Source organism: Heteronotia binoei, chromosome 9 (genome assembly GCF_032191835.1).
Source record: "Heteronotia binoei isolate CCM8104 ecotype False Entrance Well chromosome 9, APGP_CSIRO_Hbin_v1, whole genome shotgun sequence".
Lineage (NCBI taxonomy): Eukaryota > Metazoa > Chordata > Lepidosauria > Squamata > Gekkonidae > Heteronotia > Heteronotia binoei.
Genome location: NC_083231.1, coordinates 103,163,774 through 103,185,134, shown reverse-complemented (window position 1 = coordinate 103,185,134; position 21,361 = coordinate 103,163,774). Strand labels below are relative to the sequence as shown.

The window sequence follows — 21,361 nt, the reverse complement described above, 5'->3', positions numbered from 1 at the left end:
GTGGTTTCATTGCCACACGGAGCAAAGACTCAAACGCCCTTTCCATTCCCCTCCCCCCACTCAACCATTGCTGAAAATAAGGCGATGCTTCGAGAGGCACTAAAACAGACACAGACCCTCTCCCCTCCAATCTGCCTAATGAGCTAGTAAAATCCCATTTTATGGGAATTAGCTCTTCTGCCTCTTTCTGTGACTCTGCTAACCACGCCCTTTCATCAGACGGAGAAACTGGTAGCACTGACTGACAAACAGTAAAAACCTTATGGAATGCCAACCATTATGAACACAGCCCTTCTGAAGCAAGGGGACTAGAGTGTTCACAACCGTTAAAATGAACGTAAACTGAGCCATTTAAGCACAGAGCTATTTTCAGAAGATGTCAGAAGCACCCATCTGACATGGCTATGCCAAAAGACCTACCAGTCCCAATTCCACTGACCACAGTGCCATCGGTAAGACCCGTCGTAACTACGTTGTTGGTCAGCGCGTTGTGAGGTGCCAAGCTCGGCAAGAACAGACAGCTGTTGAATAGAGGGAAATTCATTAGAAGTTAACATTTCCGTGACTTGAACATGATTTGGCAAGATGACAAACACCACTCAAAGCAAGCGAGCCCTGTAAACACCTGCTCCTTCTGCGTACGCTTTTTTTAGAGTAAAGGTGGGGAATTTGCATCGGAGGGGAAATTAACAAGCGTTTGCTGAATTTTTCAGCAAGCAGTGCATGACCTATGCTCGTCTCAGCTGTCTGCGTGAACGTGTGCTTTCTAAAATGCCTGAAGTGAATGTCAAAAGAGAGTTGTGAATCTGGATTCCTAGAGGAGAAGGGGTCTGGGGTATTACATGAGTGCTCTCTGGAGCACAGCTGTACCAAGAACATAAGCACTGGAAGGGAACATTGCAAGCTGGCAGACAAGACCCTAAGCATCAACTGCCAGGGCGCTCTGAGAAGCACCCTAACAGAGGTGGAATTCTAGCAGGAACTCCTTTGCATATTAGGCCACACACCCCTGATGTAGCCAATTCTCCAAGAGCTTACCAAAAAGAGCCTTGTAAGCTCTTGGCTACATCAAGGGTGTGTGGCCTAATATGCAAAGGAGCTCCTGCTAGAATTCCACCCCTGACCCTAAATAACATGCAGGAATTTCATGGGGCACTAAGGCTAGTCCAGGCTAGCCCTTTCTTGTCAAATAAGCTAAGCAGTGTTGGCCCTGGTCACTATCCGGATGGGAGACCACCAAGGAACGCCAGGGTTGCTACATAGAGGCTGGCAGTGGCCAACCACCTCTGAACATCTCTTACCCCGAAAACTCTGCAGGGTTGCCATAAGACTGTTAAGACCTGATGGCACTTTTCACCACCACCAAGGATAAGCACAGATAGATGAGGCATAAGAAGGTGTCTCTTAGATGTCTTGCAGGTGCATGCCTGCAAAGTTGCTTTTATGCGAGGAGTCCCAAAGAGGGTTTTTTTCTTTCCCACAACTGCCATTTCTCCTCTACCTGATTATGTAGTGGCAACCTTCACGCTTGCTAATATTGTCTGGGATTCCGAAAGCAGAGTTTTGAGCTCCCCGGGGATTTGTGTTAAGGACTCTGCTGCTGCTGCTGCTATACAACTTTAGCCTCTAGCATTAGCCCCTTCTACCAACTCTTCACAACCCCTCATTTGGAGGGAAGGAACTTTTACAAAAACTGGGTGCCAGTGTCACTCCTTCACTGGGACAAGGGCTCTAAACACACACCCGATCGACTTAGCACACACTTGTCTTTGAGGAGTCAGTAATCTATCAGAGCAACCATCCAAGGCAAAACTAATTGTTTTAGAATCAAAAACAGTGCATCAGTAATTAGAAACATTCCTTTGAAACAAAAAAGGATACATGCATTGCAAGACCTTACCCAAACCCTTCAAGAGACGTGTCAAATTCAATAAATGCTGGAGTAACTGACGACCCATGAAGTCTAATATCATGTGGGGTTGTCATGGAGACCAAACATTTCACTCTTGTCAGGGGTACTGTGCTTCCTTCTGCTGGTTTTAAAAGGCTTTTACTTATCCTGTAGTGATTATCTTCATGTAAGCTGAACACACAGTCAGTACCCAGGCCTTCCATTGATGTAACCATGCTATCTACAGTAGAAGCCGAGAAACAAAACAAGATTTTTCAGATTAGTAGATTCATCACATCCCATTGTTTGGAAGCCCACTACAAAAAAAACTACAGCCAAAAAAACCCCCCACTGTTCATTTATTTCTACCATATCCTAAGATTTAAGAGAATCGGGTTTAATTCATATAACGATGCTACTAACAGCTTGATGCAAACGCTGTACAATGCTGATACCGTGGCTTTCATTTCCTGCAAGCTTATTTTAATGAAGCTGAGTCCAGATTAAAAACAACTACCTGGGAAATCAGCCCTGTAGAGCTAAAGGGAGTTTTGTATACACAAAAACAAGTTTCTAGATACAGTGACAAATAGAACAATCTTCTTAAATGGAAATACTTAAAAGTTAAATCAGCCAAGTCCTAATGAAGTCAACAGAGTACAACAAACCTGAATTCTGCAACGCTAGCTTGGCTGTGAATTGAATTCAAAAAGAAAACTGGCTTCCTTTGTTCCAACTCAAGCTAAATGCAGATCTTAATGGATTTAGTATCACTAAAACAAATCTGTACGCTGGAACACGGCAGCCTCTAGATATTACTTTCAAATGAAAAGTATACAGTTCTGTAGATATAGGCCTGATTTTACCATATGAACTCACTGGTCTCCAAGTTTGTTCTGCCAGTCAGGAGGAGACGAAAAGGCATTTTGCTTTACATTGAAATGGAAAAAGGACTGGATATGATGTTGGTATTTCAATGGAATGACTACATCTCAGCAACCTTAAGACAGTGAGTCACTGTAGATACAATGCAGTCCCTTAAATGTGGTTAAGGAGGCAAGTTTACACTTCAAGCCCCTCTGCCTCCGAAGCTTGTATTCCCCCAAACTGATTTTATCTTTTTCTGTGTGTATTTTAGCTTGGTTTTAATTGTTTTAATGAAGTGTGTTTGTTTGGCTTTAATGGCTTTTAAGACATGTTCTGCTATCTATGTGTTTAATTTGTTAGCCACTTTGGTGACCCCTATGAGGGCAGAAAGGCAGAGTATACATTTTAGAAATTTTTTTAAAAAGCCTATTTCAAACACCTAAACACTTACTTCTCATCTCCGGCTCATAACTTAATGAGCTTGGCTTATGCACCCTGTATCGTTTCAATAGCTTTTTGTCCCAGGCGCCACAATTCAGAGGATTTCCCAAACGTAAAAATTCCCTATTAAAAAAGACAGAGACAGAGCATTGGAAAGAGAGGCTTCAAGACAGTCTGTGTTTCCTCTAAATAGCTATGTGAAGTCAAGTACATATGCTTTCTCAGCATGCATTTAATTAACTGATTCAGAAAGTAAAACAAAATATAAGGGGACCCTCATTTAAACATAAAGCAATCTTTCTAATACTGTACTTCTGTTTTGCTGTGCTGGATATCAACAGGAAAGGGGAAAAGGAAAGGTGCCCTGTGCAAGTGCCAGTCGTTTCCGACTCTGGGGTGACGTGGCTTTCACGTTTTCACGGCAGACTTTTTACGGGGTGGTTTGCCATTGCCTTGCCCAGTCATCTACACTTTCTCCCCTGCAAGCTGGGTCCTCATTTTACCAACCTCGGAAGGATGGAAGGCTGAATCAACCTTGGGCTGGCTACCTGAATCCAGCTTCTGCTGGAATCGAACTCAGGTCGTGAGCAGAGAGTTCAGACCACAGTACTGCTGCTTTACCACTCTGTGCCACAGGGCCGCTGAAAGGTAAAGGTAGTCCCCTGTGCAAGCACCAATCATTTTCGACTCTGAGGTGACGTTGCTTTCACAACGTTTTCATGGCAGACTTTTTACGGGGTGGTTTGCCATTGCCTTCCCCCGTCATCTACACTTTCCCCCCAGCTGGGTACTCATTTTACCGACCTCGGAAGGATGGAAGGCTGAGTCAACCTGGAGCCAGCTACCTGAACCAGCTTCCGCTGGGATCAAACTCAGGTCGTGAGGAGAGGGCTCCGACTGTAGTACTGCAGCTTTACCATCTTTGCGTCATGAGGCTCTGATGTTCTAATACTGTACTTCTGTTTTGCTGTGCTGGATACAAACAACTAGCATTTAAATAAAGTCTCTTATCAAGCTTGCTTTATCTCCAGTAAGAATGAACTACCAAGAGTGCCAAAATCATTTACATCTGGCTTAGCCAGGGTCCAGTCAAGACCAGGCATCATCAAGGAATCTATCCTAAAGCGACTTACCCCTTTCTAAGCACATTGACCTCTGTGGGCTTAGAAGGGAGCAACTTCTGCTTAGGACTGCACTGTAAGCCTACTGGCCTAATTATATACGTGTGTCAGGAAAATGCACCAGGCGTAGAAAGTGATGAAAATACAGAAGTGACCACCAAGTGCTGGATTTCCAAATACTATGAATGCAGACAAGCCAGCTGGTTATTAGAAACACAGCAGAGTACAAGTTCTTTTTTAAGATTCCCAAGATTACCAGGGTTTGGGGGTTTTTTTTTCCATTTTCATTTTGGCAAGCATGTTTTCTGGCTCACATCAGCAAGAGTCTAAATGAATGATGGAAAAAATCTTCAACAGGCCTCTGAACGCCAAACAGCTAGAAAAATAATCTTTCCGTTTTCTTATGTTAAAAAAAGTGTCTCACCGTTTATCCAATTAAATCTAAAAATATGCTTAAGATAGCAAAAAACAGCGTGCTTGAGATTACTTAATTCTTCTCCTGTTGCCCATCATTCAGCCTATTAATAAAGTGGGTAGTTAATTTGCAGATGCATTGTATGTCAAAAGGCAGGAGCGTGTCCCTACCAATTAAGGCTGCTGGGGAAGCCCCAAAGATATGCAAAACCCCCAAAAAAACTGATGGAGGGGGAAAGAACTATGCACACACCAATATCAGGCTGAACACAATTTGGTGTAGCGGTTAAGTGTGCGAACTCTTATTTGGGAGAACCGGGTTTGATTCCCCACTCCTCCACTTGCAGCTGCTGGCATGGCTTTGGGTCGGCCATAGCTCTTGCAGAAGTTGTCCTTGAAAGAGCAGCTTCTGTGAGAGCCCTCTCAGCCCCACCCACCTCACAGGGTGTCTGTTGTGGGGGGAGAAGATATAGGAGATTGTAAGGCGCTCGGAGTCTCCGATTCAGAGAGAAGGGTGGGTTATAAATCTGCAGTCGTCTTCTTCTTCACATGTACTCTGAGCACTCTGAAGGAAGTATGCGCATATACATGAAGCTTCCTCATTCTAAATGAGATCATTTGTCCATCATAGAATCATAGAGTTGGAAGGGGCCATACAGACCATCTAGTCCAACCCCCTGCTCCATGCAGGATCAGCCTAAAGCATCTCAGACAAATAATCATCCAGCCGCGTTTTGAAGACTGCCAATGAAGGGGAGCTCACCACCTTCCTAGGCAGCTGGTTCCGCCTCTGAACTACTCTGACTGTAAAATATTTTTCCTAATATCCAGCCGGTACCTTTCTGTTCATAATTTGAGCCCACTGCTTTGGGTCCTTTCCTCAGTTGCCAAGTGGAACAGCTCCTTGCCCTCCTCTAAATGACAGCCCTTCAAATATTTAAAGAGAGCAACCCTGTCCCTCCTCAATCTCCTCTTCTCCAGACTGAACATTCCCAAGGCCCCTCAGCCTTTCCTCATAGGGTTCTTCCTCCAGGTCTGTATCAAGATCTGTATTGTCTAGGCAGAGTGGCAGCAGTTCTCCAAGGTTTCAAGTGGAGGTTATTTCACATTATTAACTATCAGATTCTTAACTGGAGAAGCCAAGGACTGAACCTGGGGCCTTCAGCATACAAAGCAGATGGTCTACTCGCTGAGCCACAGGCCCTCCCATAAGAACCCAGCTATGTGGAGACAACCAATGCGGAAAAGGGAACCGGATGAATGGAAAGCAAGTCAAGGAAGCTTTTTGCTCATCCTGCCCCAGGAAATACAGCCAACTTGCCGGTTTTACCTCTGCCTAACAGAGGATTTTAAAGATTTTTTTTTAAAACAGTACAATGAGCATGTGAGAGAAACAATACAAACACAACCAGATTATACAGCTATCCATAAAAAAAAAACCACTGCTTCTATGCTCACACACCCCTAACTGGGTCACAGCAATTCAAAAGGCCTAAATAGGAAAAACAGGCTATCAAAATTATACTACTTTATTTAAAATCAAAATACAGTTTAGAAAAACTGATACAAAAGAGGATAGATTCAGGTGGGGCAGCTATGTTGCTCTGAAGCAACAGAACAAAGTTTTGAGTCCAGATGTGAGAACTGATCTTAATCAATAACATTTAATTCTGGACTCAAACTTAGTTCTCACATCTGTTTGTTAACTCTTGTATTTGTATGCTAATTTGCTGCTGGTCACAGGTCTTAAGAGCCAGTTTGGTGTAGTGGTTAAGTGCGCAGACTCTTATCTAGGAGAACCGGGTTAGATTCCCCACTCCTCCAGTTGCACTTGCTGGAACGGCCTTGGGTCAGCCATAGCTCTCGTAGGAGTTGTCCTTGAAAGGGCAGCTGCTGTAAGAGCTCTCTCAGCCCCACTACCTCACAGGATGTCTGTTGTGTGTGGAGGGGGGGGGGCAAAGTAAAGGAGTTTGTGACCGCTCTGAGACTCTGAGATTCAGAGTATAGGGCAGGATATAAATCCAATGTCGTCGTCTTCTTACCAACTGCTTTAATCCAATCTCAGCTAAGTTATCGCCTAGTTACTTGACTCTAACTTGCCCTTCCTGGCAATTAAACTTTCCACCCTCTCTCTACTGAGGCTTGAGAAAACCTGTTTCAAAGTGTTCAAGAAGTGTACAAGCACACAAAAACTTATACCCATAATTAAACTTTGTTGGTCTTAAAGGTGCCTCTGGACTCACACTCTGTTCTACAAAAGAAGTTTACATATAAATTTACAGTCAAAGCCACTGTATAGTTATTCAGAATGAAACCTGAGTTCAATGCACCTACACTCAAATAAGTTGAGAAGAACACTGGTCAGTACAATGCAAGACTTGAAAGTCAATTCCACTGAGACCACTAGGGTCTACTTTCAAGTAACTGCATTCTATTTAAAGGCATTTTTGAGCTATGCAACAAAATTCTAACACTCCATTTCATTGAATCCCCCCCCCAAAAAAAATTATGTGATTTGACCCAACCCACACAGCATCCATTTTTCTGTAGTACCCACTCACTGCCTGCTCTCCAAATTCCAGAAGTACCTGCAGATTTAAGAAGGCTGGGGACCTCTGCCCTTGTACAGTGACCAACAGGAAACACTCATAAGAGAACTAGTAATATTATGGTTGCTCCCAACCAACTATACCTGCCCAACAAAATCCATGAATGTTACTGCTGGGGGTAAAGTGCAGATGACTGGGGAAGGCAATGGCAAAGTCTGCCAAGAAAACATCCTAATGTGACGTCATCCCATGGGTCAGTAATGACCCAGTGCTTGCACAGGGAACTACCTTTACCACGGATCTGATTCTTTCTACTTACCTCAGCACCACTGGTTCCAGTGCTTGAGAGGCCAGCCTTTCAAACATTCTCTGGAGAGGCGGATGCAAGGGATGGTCTTCATCAGCAAGAGCAGCACTGCATCTCTGGAGAAGCCGGGCATGGAGTCCCGCTTCACACATGACCTGTTGGTTTCTTTCTGTGTGCACTAGGGACTGCAAGATGTTGGCCACTGCAAGCTGAAGATCCAGGGCATGCTACGGATTGTCATGCAAAAATATTAGTACAAAAAGACACCAATATGTCATTAACAGAAGCGTTTCCAGCATGGCTTAAGGCTCACATTCTTGAGCTTCTGCTCAAAGGCAAAAAAGACAACAATCAGGCAAGCACAAACACTTCTGTGCACCTGAAGTAGCTCTTTGTATACTGAGAGATGCATCCCAATCAAATCTAATTGAAGCTTTATGAGTTTCAAAGACAGCTGTCCCTTTGTGAAAAAGAACCGTGCTAGCATAAACTATTTTATAAATGTAAATAATGCTCTATGGTGTGGAGCAATGGTCAAGGCACCAGAGTAAAATTAGGGAATCTCAGGTTCAAATACCCAATGAGCCATGAAGTTCATTAGCTGAGGAAAGGCTGAGGGACTTGGGAATGTTCAGTATGGAGAAGAGGAGGTTGAGAGGAGACATGGCTACTCTCTTTAAGTATCTGAAGGGCTGACACTTAAAGGAGGGCAAGGAGCTGTTCCTGTTGGCAGCGAGCAAAGGACTAACAACAATGGGTTTAAATTAAGCGTGGGAGGGTACCAGCTGGATATTAGGAAAAACGTTTTTACAGTAAGCGTTCCACAGTAGAATCAGCTACCTAGGGAGGTGGTGAGCTCCCCCCCTCACTGGCAGTCTTTAAGCAGCGACTTGACAAACACTTGTCAGGGGTGCTCTAAGTTGATCCTGCATTGAGCAGGGGGTTGGACTAGATGGCCTGTATGGCCCCTTCCATCTCTGTGATTCTACTATTTTCCCTGCACCTAAGATCGCAAGGATGTTATGAGGATTTTTAAAAAGAGGAGAATTGTGCATACTGTCTGGAACCACGGATTAACACACTTATCAACAGTCTTCTCATAACATGTAACAATATAAGCCTCAAACTATACTCCCAAGCTTTCAAGAGTGTTTTTCAAAAACCCTAGTAATGGTTTGTTAGTAATGTCAGCTTCTTTTTACCGTTGGCTCTTCCAATATGGCTGCCAGATTGTATCAAAATACTGGCATGGGATTCTGAAAAACAGGCTCCAGTTCCCAATTAGGCATGTGCTTTTTTTATTTGTATATAATGGCTGTGATCCAGTTAGCTACTTTGGGCAAGCACGAATGCTTGGCTTTTTCTTCTCTGAGCAGAAGCTCCCGTAGCAGATTACAACTGCTTTTTAAGCAAGCAACAACTTCTCCCCCCCCCCAAAAAAAAACCCCTCCCTGTTTTTAAAACACCCCCATGCCACATTTCAAAATGGATCCAGACCAGAAATACGATAAGATTCACATCCCCTGCTTCCTTAACAGAACTCAGTGTTATCTGAAACCATTAAAGTGAAGGGGCTGGATTTCACCAATTTTTTTTCACAAGACAAAGGAGGGCTCCTTCTACCCCTCCCTCTCCCAGGTGACCTGTGTGGACAAAAAGCAACAAGGGGCTGCTGTGAAGAAGGGAAAATTAGCTGAGATGGTACTTCCTCCCTCTCCTGCTAGTAGAAAAGCTAGCCGACACCAATGCAAGGCCATTAATTCAAATTAACTTTTAAAAGATGGAACCCTTCATGACTTTTGTTGTAGCACTTGACCCCCCCCCCCCCCCACACACACACAGTTTAAATGATCTCCTTGAAAAAACTCTTACTTCTGGCTGCGTAGTGGACCCAACAGAGACAAGGAGGTCTAACATGGAAAGCATTGCTCCGGGGTGAATGATGACTGCATCCAAGCTCTGCAGAGGCACCGTTCCTTTGTGCAGCTTCAAATCCCCAGAATTTTTGGGAGGGAATACTGCTGGGGTTGAAGAACAATGATATGCATGCCTAAAGGAGGAGGAGATGAAGATAAGACACCTTTCATTCTTATAGTATTATGAGGCTTCTGTGGAAAAAATACACAGCAGTCGAATGAAGCACACACACAAAAAAATTGTATTTTTATTTTTTCCTAGAATTTTCTAGTAACCACTGCCCAGCATTTTATAGGCTGGTTCACATAAGCATGTTCACATTGGCAATATGCAACTGCAGGGTATGTAGGTTCCTTCCTAGAATGTCAATTTCATTTCCTTCTATCTTAACCAACTCTTTATCAGCTATCAAAATACTATATATGGGGGAAACCATACTATCTCAGCACAATCTTCCATTTAAAAAAAAGGTAAAAAAGCACTGAACCTTTATGCTGTGAAAGGGTTAATTACAGGAGGAGAAGGATTTGGCTTTTATACCCTGCTTTTCTATGCCCTAAAGAGTTTCAAAGCAGCTTACAATCACCTTCCCTTCCTCTCCCCGCAACAGGCACTTTGTGAGGTAGGTGAGGCTGAGAGAGCTCTGAGAGAAACTGTCACTGGCAAGAGGTCACCCAGCAGGCTTCAGGTGGAGGAGGAGTGGGGAATCAAACCTAGTTCTCCAAATCAGAGTCCACCATTCTTAACCACTATAAAAAGGTAAAGGCGGTCCCCTGTCAACACTGAGCCAGCTACCTGAACCCAGCTTCCACTGGGATCGAACTCAGGTCATGAGCAGCGCTTAGACTGCAGTACTGCAGCTTTACCACTCTGCGCCATGGAGCTTAACCGCTATACCACACTGTATAAAGCAGACAAAGCTACATCAAATTTATATGTTGATAACCAAAGTTTTGCAGTTGTGGTCAACTGAACTCAAATGCCAGTATAGTGAATTTTCTGTACAGAAAATGGTATGTTATGATAGTTTGGGGTGACTATAACCTCATAAAGCCTGGATCTATTGTGCTTTCATTTCCCCAGTCATTCCAATAGGGATCATTCATGCTCAATAGCACCACAGTTTTAGCTTTATTTTTAAAAGATAAAACTGGAGGTGGGAGGACTGTCCTTCAGACACCCGATGCCGAGCTATGCAGGGCTTTAAAAGACCCTGGAATTGGACTCTGGAGAGGATCGGAAGCCAGCATAATTGCTGTAGTACTGGGCTCACATGCTCATGGTAGTTGGCCCTGATGAGCTGTCTAACCACAGCATTCCGCACTAGCACAGCCCCTGAACATTCTTCTAGGGTAGCCCAGAGCAGAGCTAGCTGTAATGGTCTAAGCTCAATTAACTAAGGCGTGGGTCACTGGAGCTAGATATGACTGAGTCAGGAACAGCTGCAGGTAATGCACCAGCCAAAATTGGCTGAAAACGTGTCAAGCCCCAGCAGTCACCTGGTCTCCTAAGGTGACTGCTGAGTCAAGCTGTGAATGTGGCTTTTCAAGGGGAATATAACCCCATCCAATACGGGAGAGATCTCAGCTCCTTGGGCTGCTTTTCTACTAACCCTCTGCCTTGTTAGGATTACGTTTCAGCCTATTCACCCTCATTTGATCCGTTACTGACTCCAAACCGGAGAGCCGGTTTGGTGTAGTGGTTAAGTGTGTGGACTCTTATCTGGGAGAACCGGGTTTGATTCCCCACTCCTCCACTTGCACCTGCTAGTATGGCCTTGGGTCAGCCATAGCTCTGGCAGAGGTTGTCCTTGAAAGGGCAGCTGCTGTGAGAGCCCTCTCCAGCCCCACCCACCTCACAGGGTGATTGTTGCGGGGGAGGAAGGTAAAGGAGATTGTGAGCTGCTCTGAGACTCTTCGGAGTGGAGGGCGGGATATAAATCCAGTATCATCATCATCTTCTTCTTCTTCAAACACCAGTTAAGAACATAAGAACATAAGAGAAGCCATGTTAGATCAGGCCAATGGCCCATCCAGTCCAACATTCTGTGTCACACAGCGGCCAAATATATATATATATATACACACACACACACACACACTGTGGCTAATAGCCACTGATGGACCTCTGCTCCATATTTTTATCTAACCCCTTCTTGAAGGTGGCTATGCTTGTGGACGCCACCACCTCCTGTGGCAGTGAATTCCACATGTTAATCACCCTTTGGGTGAAGAAGTACTTCCTTTTATCCGTTTTAACCTGTCTGCTCAGCAATTTCATCGAATGCCCACGAGTTCTTGTATTGTGAGAAAGGGAGAAAAGTACTTCTTTCTCTACTTTCCCCATCCCATGCATTATCTTGTAAACTTCTATCATGTCACCCCTCAGTCGACGTTTCTCCAAGCTAAAGAGCCCTAAGCGTTTCAACCTTTCTTCATAGGGAAGGTGTTCCAGCCCTTTAATCATTTTAGTTGCCCTTTTCTGAACTTTCTCCAATGCTATAATATCCTTTTTGAGGTGCGGCGACCAGAACTGCACACAGTACTCCAAATGAGACCGCACCATCGATTTATACAGAGGCATTATGATACTGGCTGATTTGTTTTCAATTCCCTTCCTAATAATTCCCAGCATGGCGTTGGCCTTTTTTATTGCAAACGCACACTGTCTTGACATTTTCAGTGAATTATCTACCATGACCCCAAGATCTCTCTCTTGGTCTGTCTCTGCCAGTTCACACCCCATCAACTTGTATTTGTAGCTGGGATTCTTGGCCCCAATGTGCATTACTTTGCACTTGGCCACATTGAACCGCATCTGCCACGTTGACGCCCACTCACCCAGCCTCAACAGATCCCTTTGGAGTTCCTCACAATCCTCTCTGGTTCTCACCACCCTGAACAATTTAGTGTCATCCGCAAATTTGGCCACTTCACTGCTCACTCCCAACTCTAAATCATTTATGAACAAGTTAAAGAGGATGGGACCCAGTACCGAGCCCTGCGGCATCCCACTGCTTACCGTCCTCCACTGCGAAGACTGCCCATTTATACTCACTCTCTGCTTCCTATTACTCAGCCAGTTTTTGATCCACAAGAGGACCTGTCCTTTTACTCCAAGACTCTCAAGCTTTCTAAGGAGCCTTTGATGAGGAACTTTATCAAAAGCTTTCTGGAAGTCAAGGTAAACAACATCTATCGGGTCTCCTTTGTCCACATGTTTGTTCACCCCCTCAAAGAAATGTAACAGGTTAGTGAGGCAAGATCTTCCCTTGCAGAACCCATGCTGAGTCTTCCTCAATAACCCGTGTTCATCAATGTGCCTACTCATTCTGTCCTTGATAATGGTTTCTACCAACTTTCCCGGTATTGAAGTCAGACTGACTGGCCTGTAATTTCCCGGATCTCCTCTGGAACCCTTTTTAAAGATGGGGGTGACATTTGCTACCTTCCAGTCCTCAGAAACGGAGGCAGATTTCAATGAAAGATTACAGATTTTTGTTAGAAGATCCACAAGTTCAACTTTGAGTTCTTTCAGAACTCTCGGATGTATGCCATCCGGACCCGGTGACTTATTAGTTTTTAATTTGTCTATTAGTTGTAGGACCTCCTCTTTTGTCACCTCAATCTGACTCAGGTCTTTCAACACCCCTTCCAATATTAGTGGTTCTGGGGCGGGCAAACACTTCTCATCTTCCACGGTGAAGACGGAGGCAAAAAATGCATTCAGCTTCTCAGCCATTTCCCCATCCTCCTTCAGTAATCCTTTTACCCCATGGTCATCCAAGGGCCCCACTGCTTCCCTGGCTGGTTTCCTACTTCTAATATATTTGAAGAAATTTTTATTGTTGGTCTTTATGTTTTTTGCAATATGCTCCTCATAGTCCCTTTTTGCCTGCCTGATCACAGTCTTGCATTTGATTTGCCACTGCCTGTGTTCCCTTTTATTAATCTCACTTGGACTGGTTTTCCACCGCTTAAAGGAGTCCTTCTTACCTTTTACAGCTTCCATTACTTTGTTTGTTAACCATGCTGGCCTCTTCTTATACCTGTTTGTGCCTTTCCTAACTTGTGGTATGTATTTTATCTGAGCTTCTAGGATTATAGTTTTAAATAGTCTCCAAGCTTCCCCAAGGGTTTTGACCGTATTTACCTTTCCTTTCAGTTTCCTCCTCACATGCCTCCTCATCTCAGAGAATTTACCCCTTTTAAAGTTAAATGTGGTTGTGGCGGTCTTTTTGGGCAACTCCCTATTTATACAAATGGTGAAATCAATAACATTATGGTCACTGTTCCCAAGCGGCGCAATCACTTTTACGTCTCTCACCAAGTCTTGGGCATTACTTAGGACCAGATCCAGGATCGCCCCACCCCTGGTAGGTTCTGAGACCATCTGCTCCATAGCACAGTCATTGAGAGCATCAAGAAACTCAATCTCTTTCTCTCGACCAGAACGTCTGTAGCTTCCTCAAAATTAGGTGGATAAATAGGTGGAAAAGGTACAGCTGGATATCATCTGCATATTGGTGACACCCAGGGCTTTTTTTGAACAGCAACACAGTTCTGGCTAGCTTGGTGTCAGGGGTGTGGCCTAATATGCAAATGAATTCCTGCTTGGTTTTTTCTACCAAAAAAAAAGCCCTGGTGATACCGCAGCCTATACTTCCTGATGACCTCTCTCAGTAGCTTCATACAGACATTAAATAGCATGAGGGATAAGACCAAACCATGTGGACCCCCCCAGGCTAATGATCACGGGACAGAGCAGAAATCCCCCAGCACTGCCTCCTGTACACCTGTGGGGTACCATACAATCTAACCGGCAGAAGAAGGTTATTAACTCATCTAGCACTCATGGTTACGGAGTTGAGCATTGTGGCAAAGCAAGAGAAATCATACAGCTAAGAAAGAACTTCATGCTTCCAACTGAAGCCACAAAGTCATTAACACCGCATACTTTGTGTGCGCCTCATAAAAGGACATAACAGCTCAACCACCATTTGTGTAATCTCCTGCTACTCTGAAGAAAACAGAAGCAACAGGTACTATCCACAGTATTCCATGAATCACAGACAGTGATTCTGAATCAGGGTTTTCCATCATCTCATTAGAGACTTAAGAGCAGATTTTTTTTCCCTATAAGAACCTAGATTACCTTTTCCACTCCAAATTCATCAACTACCAGGGCAAAGTATCAGCGAAGCTGAAAGACAGTACAAAGCTGACCTCAGGCTTTTGCAACTAGTTGTCATTCAAGACTGTCATGCTAGTCACCTTCTTCCAAACTGGTTTGAGCCACTGAATGACAGCTTATTGGCCCATTGTGGGGAACAAAAGCCATGGATTTTCACACATGATGCTTCCCCATATAGGATTAGACTGAATGTACCCACTTGAGGATTGTCACCAAGCACCCATCATCTTCTACATAACAATGACTCCAGCAGAACATAACTACACCCAAATTGATATGGAGGCTATCACCGATGTGGCCAATGGCTACAAATTCCATGACTATTTAATAAAATTCATACTCTGCCTTTCTGCCCTTATGAAGGCCAACAAGACTGTGTCAATGATCAGCCATTCTTTATGGCCTCTAACTACAAGCCACTATTGTGACTGTTTCTCCCTACCCGCTATTCCGTCAGACTTTTGATTGAGGCAGCGGCTGGCCCTGTGCTGCAACACCACCTCTGCTGAAATACTGGTTTTATACTATTTGAGACGCTCAGTATAGTATATTATGATGTGCCCAACTGAGCTGCCAAATCTAGGTAATCTAGGTTCCTGTTCACTTTTATTGATTTTAACTGTTGTTTTATACTGTTTCTAAAATGCTGTTATCTGCCCTGAGCCCGTTTGGGAAAGGGCTGAATATAAATTATCTAAATAAATAAATAAGAACATAAGAGAAGTCATGTTGGATCAGGCCAATGGCCCATCCAGTCCAACACTCTGTGTCACACAGTGGCCAAAAAAACCCCAAATGCCATCAGGAGGTTCACAAGAGGGGCTAGAAGCCCTTCCACTTTGCCCCCCACCCCCACCCCAAGCACCAAGAATACAAAGCATCATTGGCCAAGACAGTTCCAATAATATGCTGTGACTAATAGCCACTGATGGACCTCTGCTCCATATGTTTATCCAATCCCGTTTTGAAGCTGGCTATGCCTGTAGCCGCCACCTCCTGTGGCAGTGAATTCCACATGTTAATCACCCTTTGGGTGAAGAAGTACTTCCTTTTATCCATTCTAACCTGACTGCTCAGCAATTTCATTGAATGCCCACAAGTTCTTGTATTGTATTCTCCATCCCATGCATTATCTTGTAAACCTCTATCATGTCACCCTGCAGTTGACGTTTCTCCAAGCTAAAGAGCCCCAAGCGTTTTAACCTTTCGTCGTAGGGAAAGTGTTCCAAATCTTTAATTCTAGTTGCCCTAAATACCCAGCAGACACTGCAAATACTGTTACCCAGGCCTCGGATTCAGCGGGAGCTCACAGGAGTGCAGCTCCTGAACCTTTCTGACATTTCCACCTCCTTCTTCCTACCTTGTCCACTGAATAGTAAGTGCAGCTGCATAACAATCCCTGGATGAACTCCACCACCTTTTTTTCTACAAAACGACCTCTGCTGTTACCACATATAGTTTGATGGGCAACAGTTCTGAATCTATATGACATTCTATAGCACAGGCCACGAAAGATGATTGCCCATGCCAGTGGTGACCAAACTTGTTTAATGTAAGAGCCACATAGAATAAACGTCAGATGTTTGAGAACTGCAAGATGTAAACAAATATTAAACACGTCTTTATTAAAACTCTTAATACTTTCTTTGCACGGAAAGATAAAATACATATGTATGCACTTTACAACATGACCATGCTAGAAGGAGACTTAAAACAAACAAAAGTTGGGAATAACAGTCCCCATAAGACCAGCATATGGAAAGGTTAAGGAATTACTTTTTTTCAACAGTAGAAGGAAACACACATGTACTATATAAATCAGTGACCACTATTTGCATCCTTATGCATCTCTCTTTGCCTTGACACCGAAGTTAGTAAATAGTAAATCCTGGCTCCTTTGGGAGACACACAACATGTGTGGAAGGGGTGGCCATTAGAGAAAAGGAGACATTCACACCAATTGTTTCAAAACAGCATGAATTGACAGGACACAAGCACTGCAGTGAATTTTGCCCCATCACAGAAATCAGTGATGACAGCTCAAAAGGCATCCCTACTGTATACGTGTTCATTATAAATATTAATGGAACAGAGTTGTGAGAACACGGGGGTTTTAAAAACCCCATAGGTTTCTGTTCAACTGATATTTTATACTTATAAATCTTAACTAAAAGCACTTACAAATTATTTTGTTGCCTCAACTCTCAAAGGAATTTTTTCCTATCCCAACTGAGCTTTTAAACATCATTACTCATATTTTCAAACAAAAACATACTAGAGTTTTCGGGGTTTGATGGAACAGCATATGAAATACATAAGGTCTGTTTCTAATCACAGACAAATCTAGCTCTCCAGCAACAGATTCTGAAACACTCCTAAATAAATCTGAACTATTTTCTCAAACTAGAAACACACAGCTGGCATCTTAAAGACTAGCATGTTTTTATTCCAGCATCATTTTTCATGGACTAGGACCCACGTTATATTGCATGTGATGAAGGGAGCTCTAATACTCTAAGACTAAGGATTTGTTAGTCTTTACAAACTCCTGTTTGATCGTCCCTGATGTAAAAAATAATAATTGTTAAACTTGGGGCAGAGGGAGAATTGCACTCCAGAAGTGTGATGGCTTGAGGCTGGGGAGAAAACATACAGCTGCATGATCCCCCCACTTCCCAATTGGCTAAATGGAGTTAAACAGACCAGCAGCATTATGTCAACACTGGTGCCTGGAACACTGTCCATTTCTCTGAAAACAAAACTCACACACCCAAACGTGACTGACCAGAGACAGGGTGTGTTCACACTACACTAAATAATGCATTCTGCAACTGGATTTTTACTATGCAAGACCAGCAAAAATCCAGTTGCAAAATGTATTATTTAGTATAGTGTGAACACACCCATAATCAGGATATAGAAAGAATGCTGTGAGATCTTGCACTCCCCGCTATGGTTTAGCACAACCACATAATGCCTGCACTGGGGCTTGCCATACTCAGTGCCATCCTGAAATCCCCTTTATCTGCTTGAAAATCACTGTTAAAGTGGTGGTTATCGCCAATCCAGCTGCAACAGGTCAGCATCCCAAAGCAAACCTTGGAGAGGGCAGTGTGTGCAGGAGGTGGAATGGAATAGATCTCACAATCCACATCTCTCCTCTAATCTCTTAACGACCATTAGTAAACTGAGAATATTATGTTTGTACTGAGTGAATCACTTCAGGACATGAATGAGCAACACTGCACTTTTTTGTGCAGTCTTTGTGTAGTCCTTATTTTTGTTGGAATTAGTATTTTGGAACAAAAAAACTCAGGAACAAATGTCCTTTGGAATTCACCCAACCACTCTTGTCTTTTTGCTTCTTACATTCTGAAACATTGTGAGCATTTTTAAGGAGCTGTATTGTGTATTAGCAACTTCCAGGGAATTAAGTGACCCTTGAATTCAACCGCAGGAGAAACAGCTGACATAACATCTTCCAACTCTGCCAACAAGACATGTCAAAACGGACCTGAGAGACTAACAAGGAAGAAAGACAACCAGTTCAGTCAAAATACCAACTGACTAGAGCAAGGGTGTCAAACATGCAGTCCAGGGGCCGAATCAGGCCCCTGAGCAACTGGCTGTCATCTGCTTCTTTCTCCCTACATCTTGCTTTCTTCTGCATAACAGCTTGCTTTATAAGGCTTGCTCAATTGCATAGGAGCTACAGAGCAAAACCTCTATTTTCTCCAAGAGGAAGAAGAAGAGGAGGGAGGCAGAGCTTGTTTTTTCAGGCTCTCTCAACCGCACAGAAGAGCTACTGAGCCAAGCCACCCTTCCTTCTATTGGCTGATGTTCCTCCCCCCTCCCCCAGTCCCCTGGGGAAGGAAGGGAAGAGCCAGAGCTTCCTTTGTCCAGTTCCCTAGATCTCATGGGAAAAATACAAAGAAAGCATCTTTAAGACCAACAAGTGTTAACGTTTTAAGTATGTTTTATGTTTTTTAAAAAATATATTTAATTGTGTTTGTCTGTGTCCTTTATAAAGTTTATATGTCTGCTACCTAACCTTAAACAGGTACACACATGGCCTGGTCTGACATGGCCCAGCCCAACAAGGTCTCATTTATGACAGATCCGGCTCTCATAACAAACGAGTTCAACACCCCTGGACTAGAGGACATGATATTCAAAAATCATATCTATGGCATCATCACAATCACCATGACCCCAAGAGACTATGTGAAAAAGAAGAATGAAATGGAAGAATAATATCCAAGTAGAAAGCTAACAAGTCACTGAACAGTCACTTAACCTGTTTCGCATCTTAACTAACAGGAAGGGGCAATATAGAAGCTTTGCAGGAGACAAAGATATACCTAGTACCGACGGTGAGAAGACTGTCACTGAATATTTTTATTGAAATTTAAAAAATTACACTGATAACATTCCCTTTTCCCCCAGAAAAGCTCAAGATGGAATACAAGGTCATTTGCCTCTCATATCTGACCAGGCCCAGTTAGACAGAAAGTCAGTAGCTAACTCAAGATCAGTTGACCAAAGATATGGACCCAAGTTCTCATAGCCAAACTCAGACCAACAACACGTGAGCTCAGTATGGAATTGCAGAAGTGTACTTTATGTATGCCACCTATTGCAAAAGGTACCACAAATGCAATCTTTCAAGTAATTGCAAGTAATTAAGCTGTTTGACACACTTCTACACCAAGAAGCCTCAACCCATTTAGAAGCAGACATGTACAATTCACACTGTGATCTCCAGGTATAAATGCTGAGAAAAATCACTTTGTGTACTTTGAAAATTTATTACACATGCCCCTCAGACACAGTAGATTCCTTGATTTCAGAACTACCATTACTAACGAATCTGTTAAGATTCTAAAAATGAGCTCCATTTTTATTACAGAATCATCTCCTTCCTAAAACATCAAGCAGAAAATATCTTTTCCCATCAAGATGCAATTTGTTTGGTGTCTATTGAGGTAATACTTGATGGACTTTTTATATTTTCCTAGTTTATTTACTACCCCCATTTGATTAGGTCATCTTATATGCAGTTTTTTAACCCTTTACTTCCTTCCTCATCCTTCTAACCATTCAGGATGCACAGAGACATTCACAGTAGGAATGTCTAAAAGCCATCCAGTCAGAGAAGGTTCTCTTTTACACTTGCCTCATTGCTTCAGATGAAATATCCCACCTGAAAATTCAACCTTCCATTTCAACATCCATTTCTGCACTATATGATAGAACTGTTCCATATCAGCCTTTTTTTTCCTAAGAAAAATGTGTTCACTTGTGTACAAAGCAAGCCTAGACACCACTGTCTCTTGCAAAGATGAATCAATGTTAAAATAAAACAAATGTGCTACATGAATACTTTTGTGCATCTTTTAAAACTAACAACCAATGGAAGTGAATTTGGGAACGGTATATTTAGAAACTGTTTTCTTTTCATCATAAGAACTGCCTTTATTTTTCCTTTTCTTTACAACAAACACTAAATGGCCACCTGTCCGGCAATTCCTGTATTATTCAATATGTTTCAGAGTAATTCATTTGGATGCTATCGATAGATTCCATTACTAAGTTTTTATGCACTTGGGCATTTCATCATTATAGCTTGGGAGCAGAAGAAATGCCATTTATTTATAATGCAAGTGATGATGCAGCAAAGAACAGCACAGAGGACAACAGCAAAAGTTGGTATGGCTTGCCTGAAGGACACCAAATCAGAAAGCTTGTTGACTTCAACTAGCCACAATAGAGCAAAAGTCAGAATTTTTTAGAAATCAAATTATTCTCTCTTTTGGCTTTCTTTAAAAAAAAAATCTCTACATTTAATAAGGTGATGAAAGAGGAACACCATAAGGTCATCCCAGGATTAAGGAAGCAGGAATAAACAAAGTGTGCGGGGGGTGTAGGCAGCAGGAGGAGGAGGTCTCCATGAGCTAAGAAACTTCACAAGAACACCAGAATCAACTGTACAGTGATTAACTCACATTCTATACCAGGACTGCCAGGTCCAACTCAAGGAATATCTTGGGGCTTTGGGGTTGGAGCCAGGAGGCTTTGGGGGTGAAGCCAGGAGCAAGGGTGTGACAAGCACTCCAAAGGGAGTTCTGGCAATCACATTTAAAAAGGATCGCATTCCTCCATTTGGAAATAATGAAGGATGGGGCACCTTCTCCTGGGGCTGATAAAACTGGACCCCCTGGTCCAATCTTTTTGAAATTTGGGGGTTGTTTTGAGGAGAGGCACCAGATGATATGCTAAAATTTGGTGCCTCTACCTAAAAAAACAGCTCCCCCAGAGCCCCAGATACCTACAGATCAATTCTCCATTATACCCTATGGGAATCAGTCTCCATAGGGTATAATGGAATGCCCAGTGGACATTCAAACCCTACCCCCCACTTTCTGATAACCCTAAAGTGGGTGGGAGGGGATCCCCTGCCTCCAACTGGGGGTTGGCAACCCAATAATCTATGCCTAAACAATTTCATTTTAGAATGTTCCCTCAGATATGGGCGTAAAGAACAAGCAACCAGGGCGAAAGGCTCTGCCCCAATTAAGGTTGCCAACTTCCAGGTGCAGCCTGGAGATCTCCCACTGTTACTATGAATTTCCAGAAGACAGAGATCAGTTCCCCAGCTGTT

The 21,361-nt window shown here is 43.2% G+C and overlaps 1 protein-coding gene across 4 annotated transcripts in view; it reads right to left on the bottom strand.

The window, feature by feature from the left end:
* The window catches only part of WDFY3 (WD repeat and FYVE domain containing 3), a 212,536-nt gene that overhangs the window by 109,885 nt on the left and 81,290 nt on the right, over positions 1 to 21,361 (bottom strand). For all 4 annotated transcript variants that reach the window (XM_060247100.1, XM_060247102.1, XM_060247101.1 and 1 more), the window contains 5 exons: positions 9,463 to 9,640; positions 7,603 to 7,817; positions 3,210 to 3,322; positions 1,901 to 2,132; positions 421 to 521 (listed from right to left, as the gene is read on the bottom strand). In XM_060247100.1, coding sequence (XP_060103083.1) covers positions 421 to 521; positions 1,901 to 2,132; positions 3,210 to 3,322; positions 7,603 to 7,817; positions 9,463 to 9,640 — 839 coding nt within the window. The remainder of the gene's footprint in view (positions 1 to 420; positions 522 to 1,900; positions 2,133 to 3,209; positions 3,323 to 7,602; positions 7,818 to 9,462; positions 9,641 to 21,361) is intronic.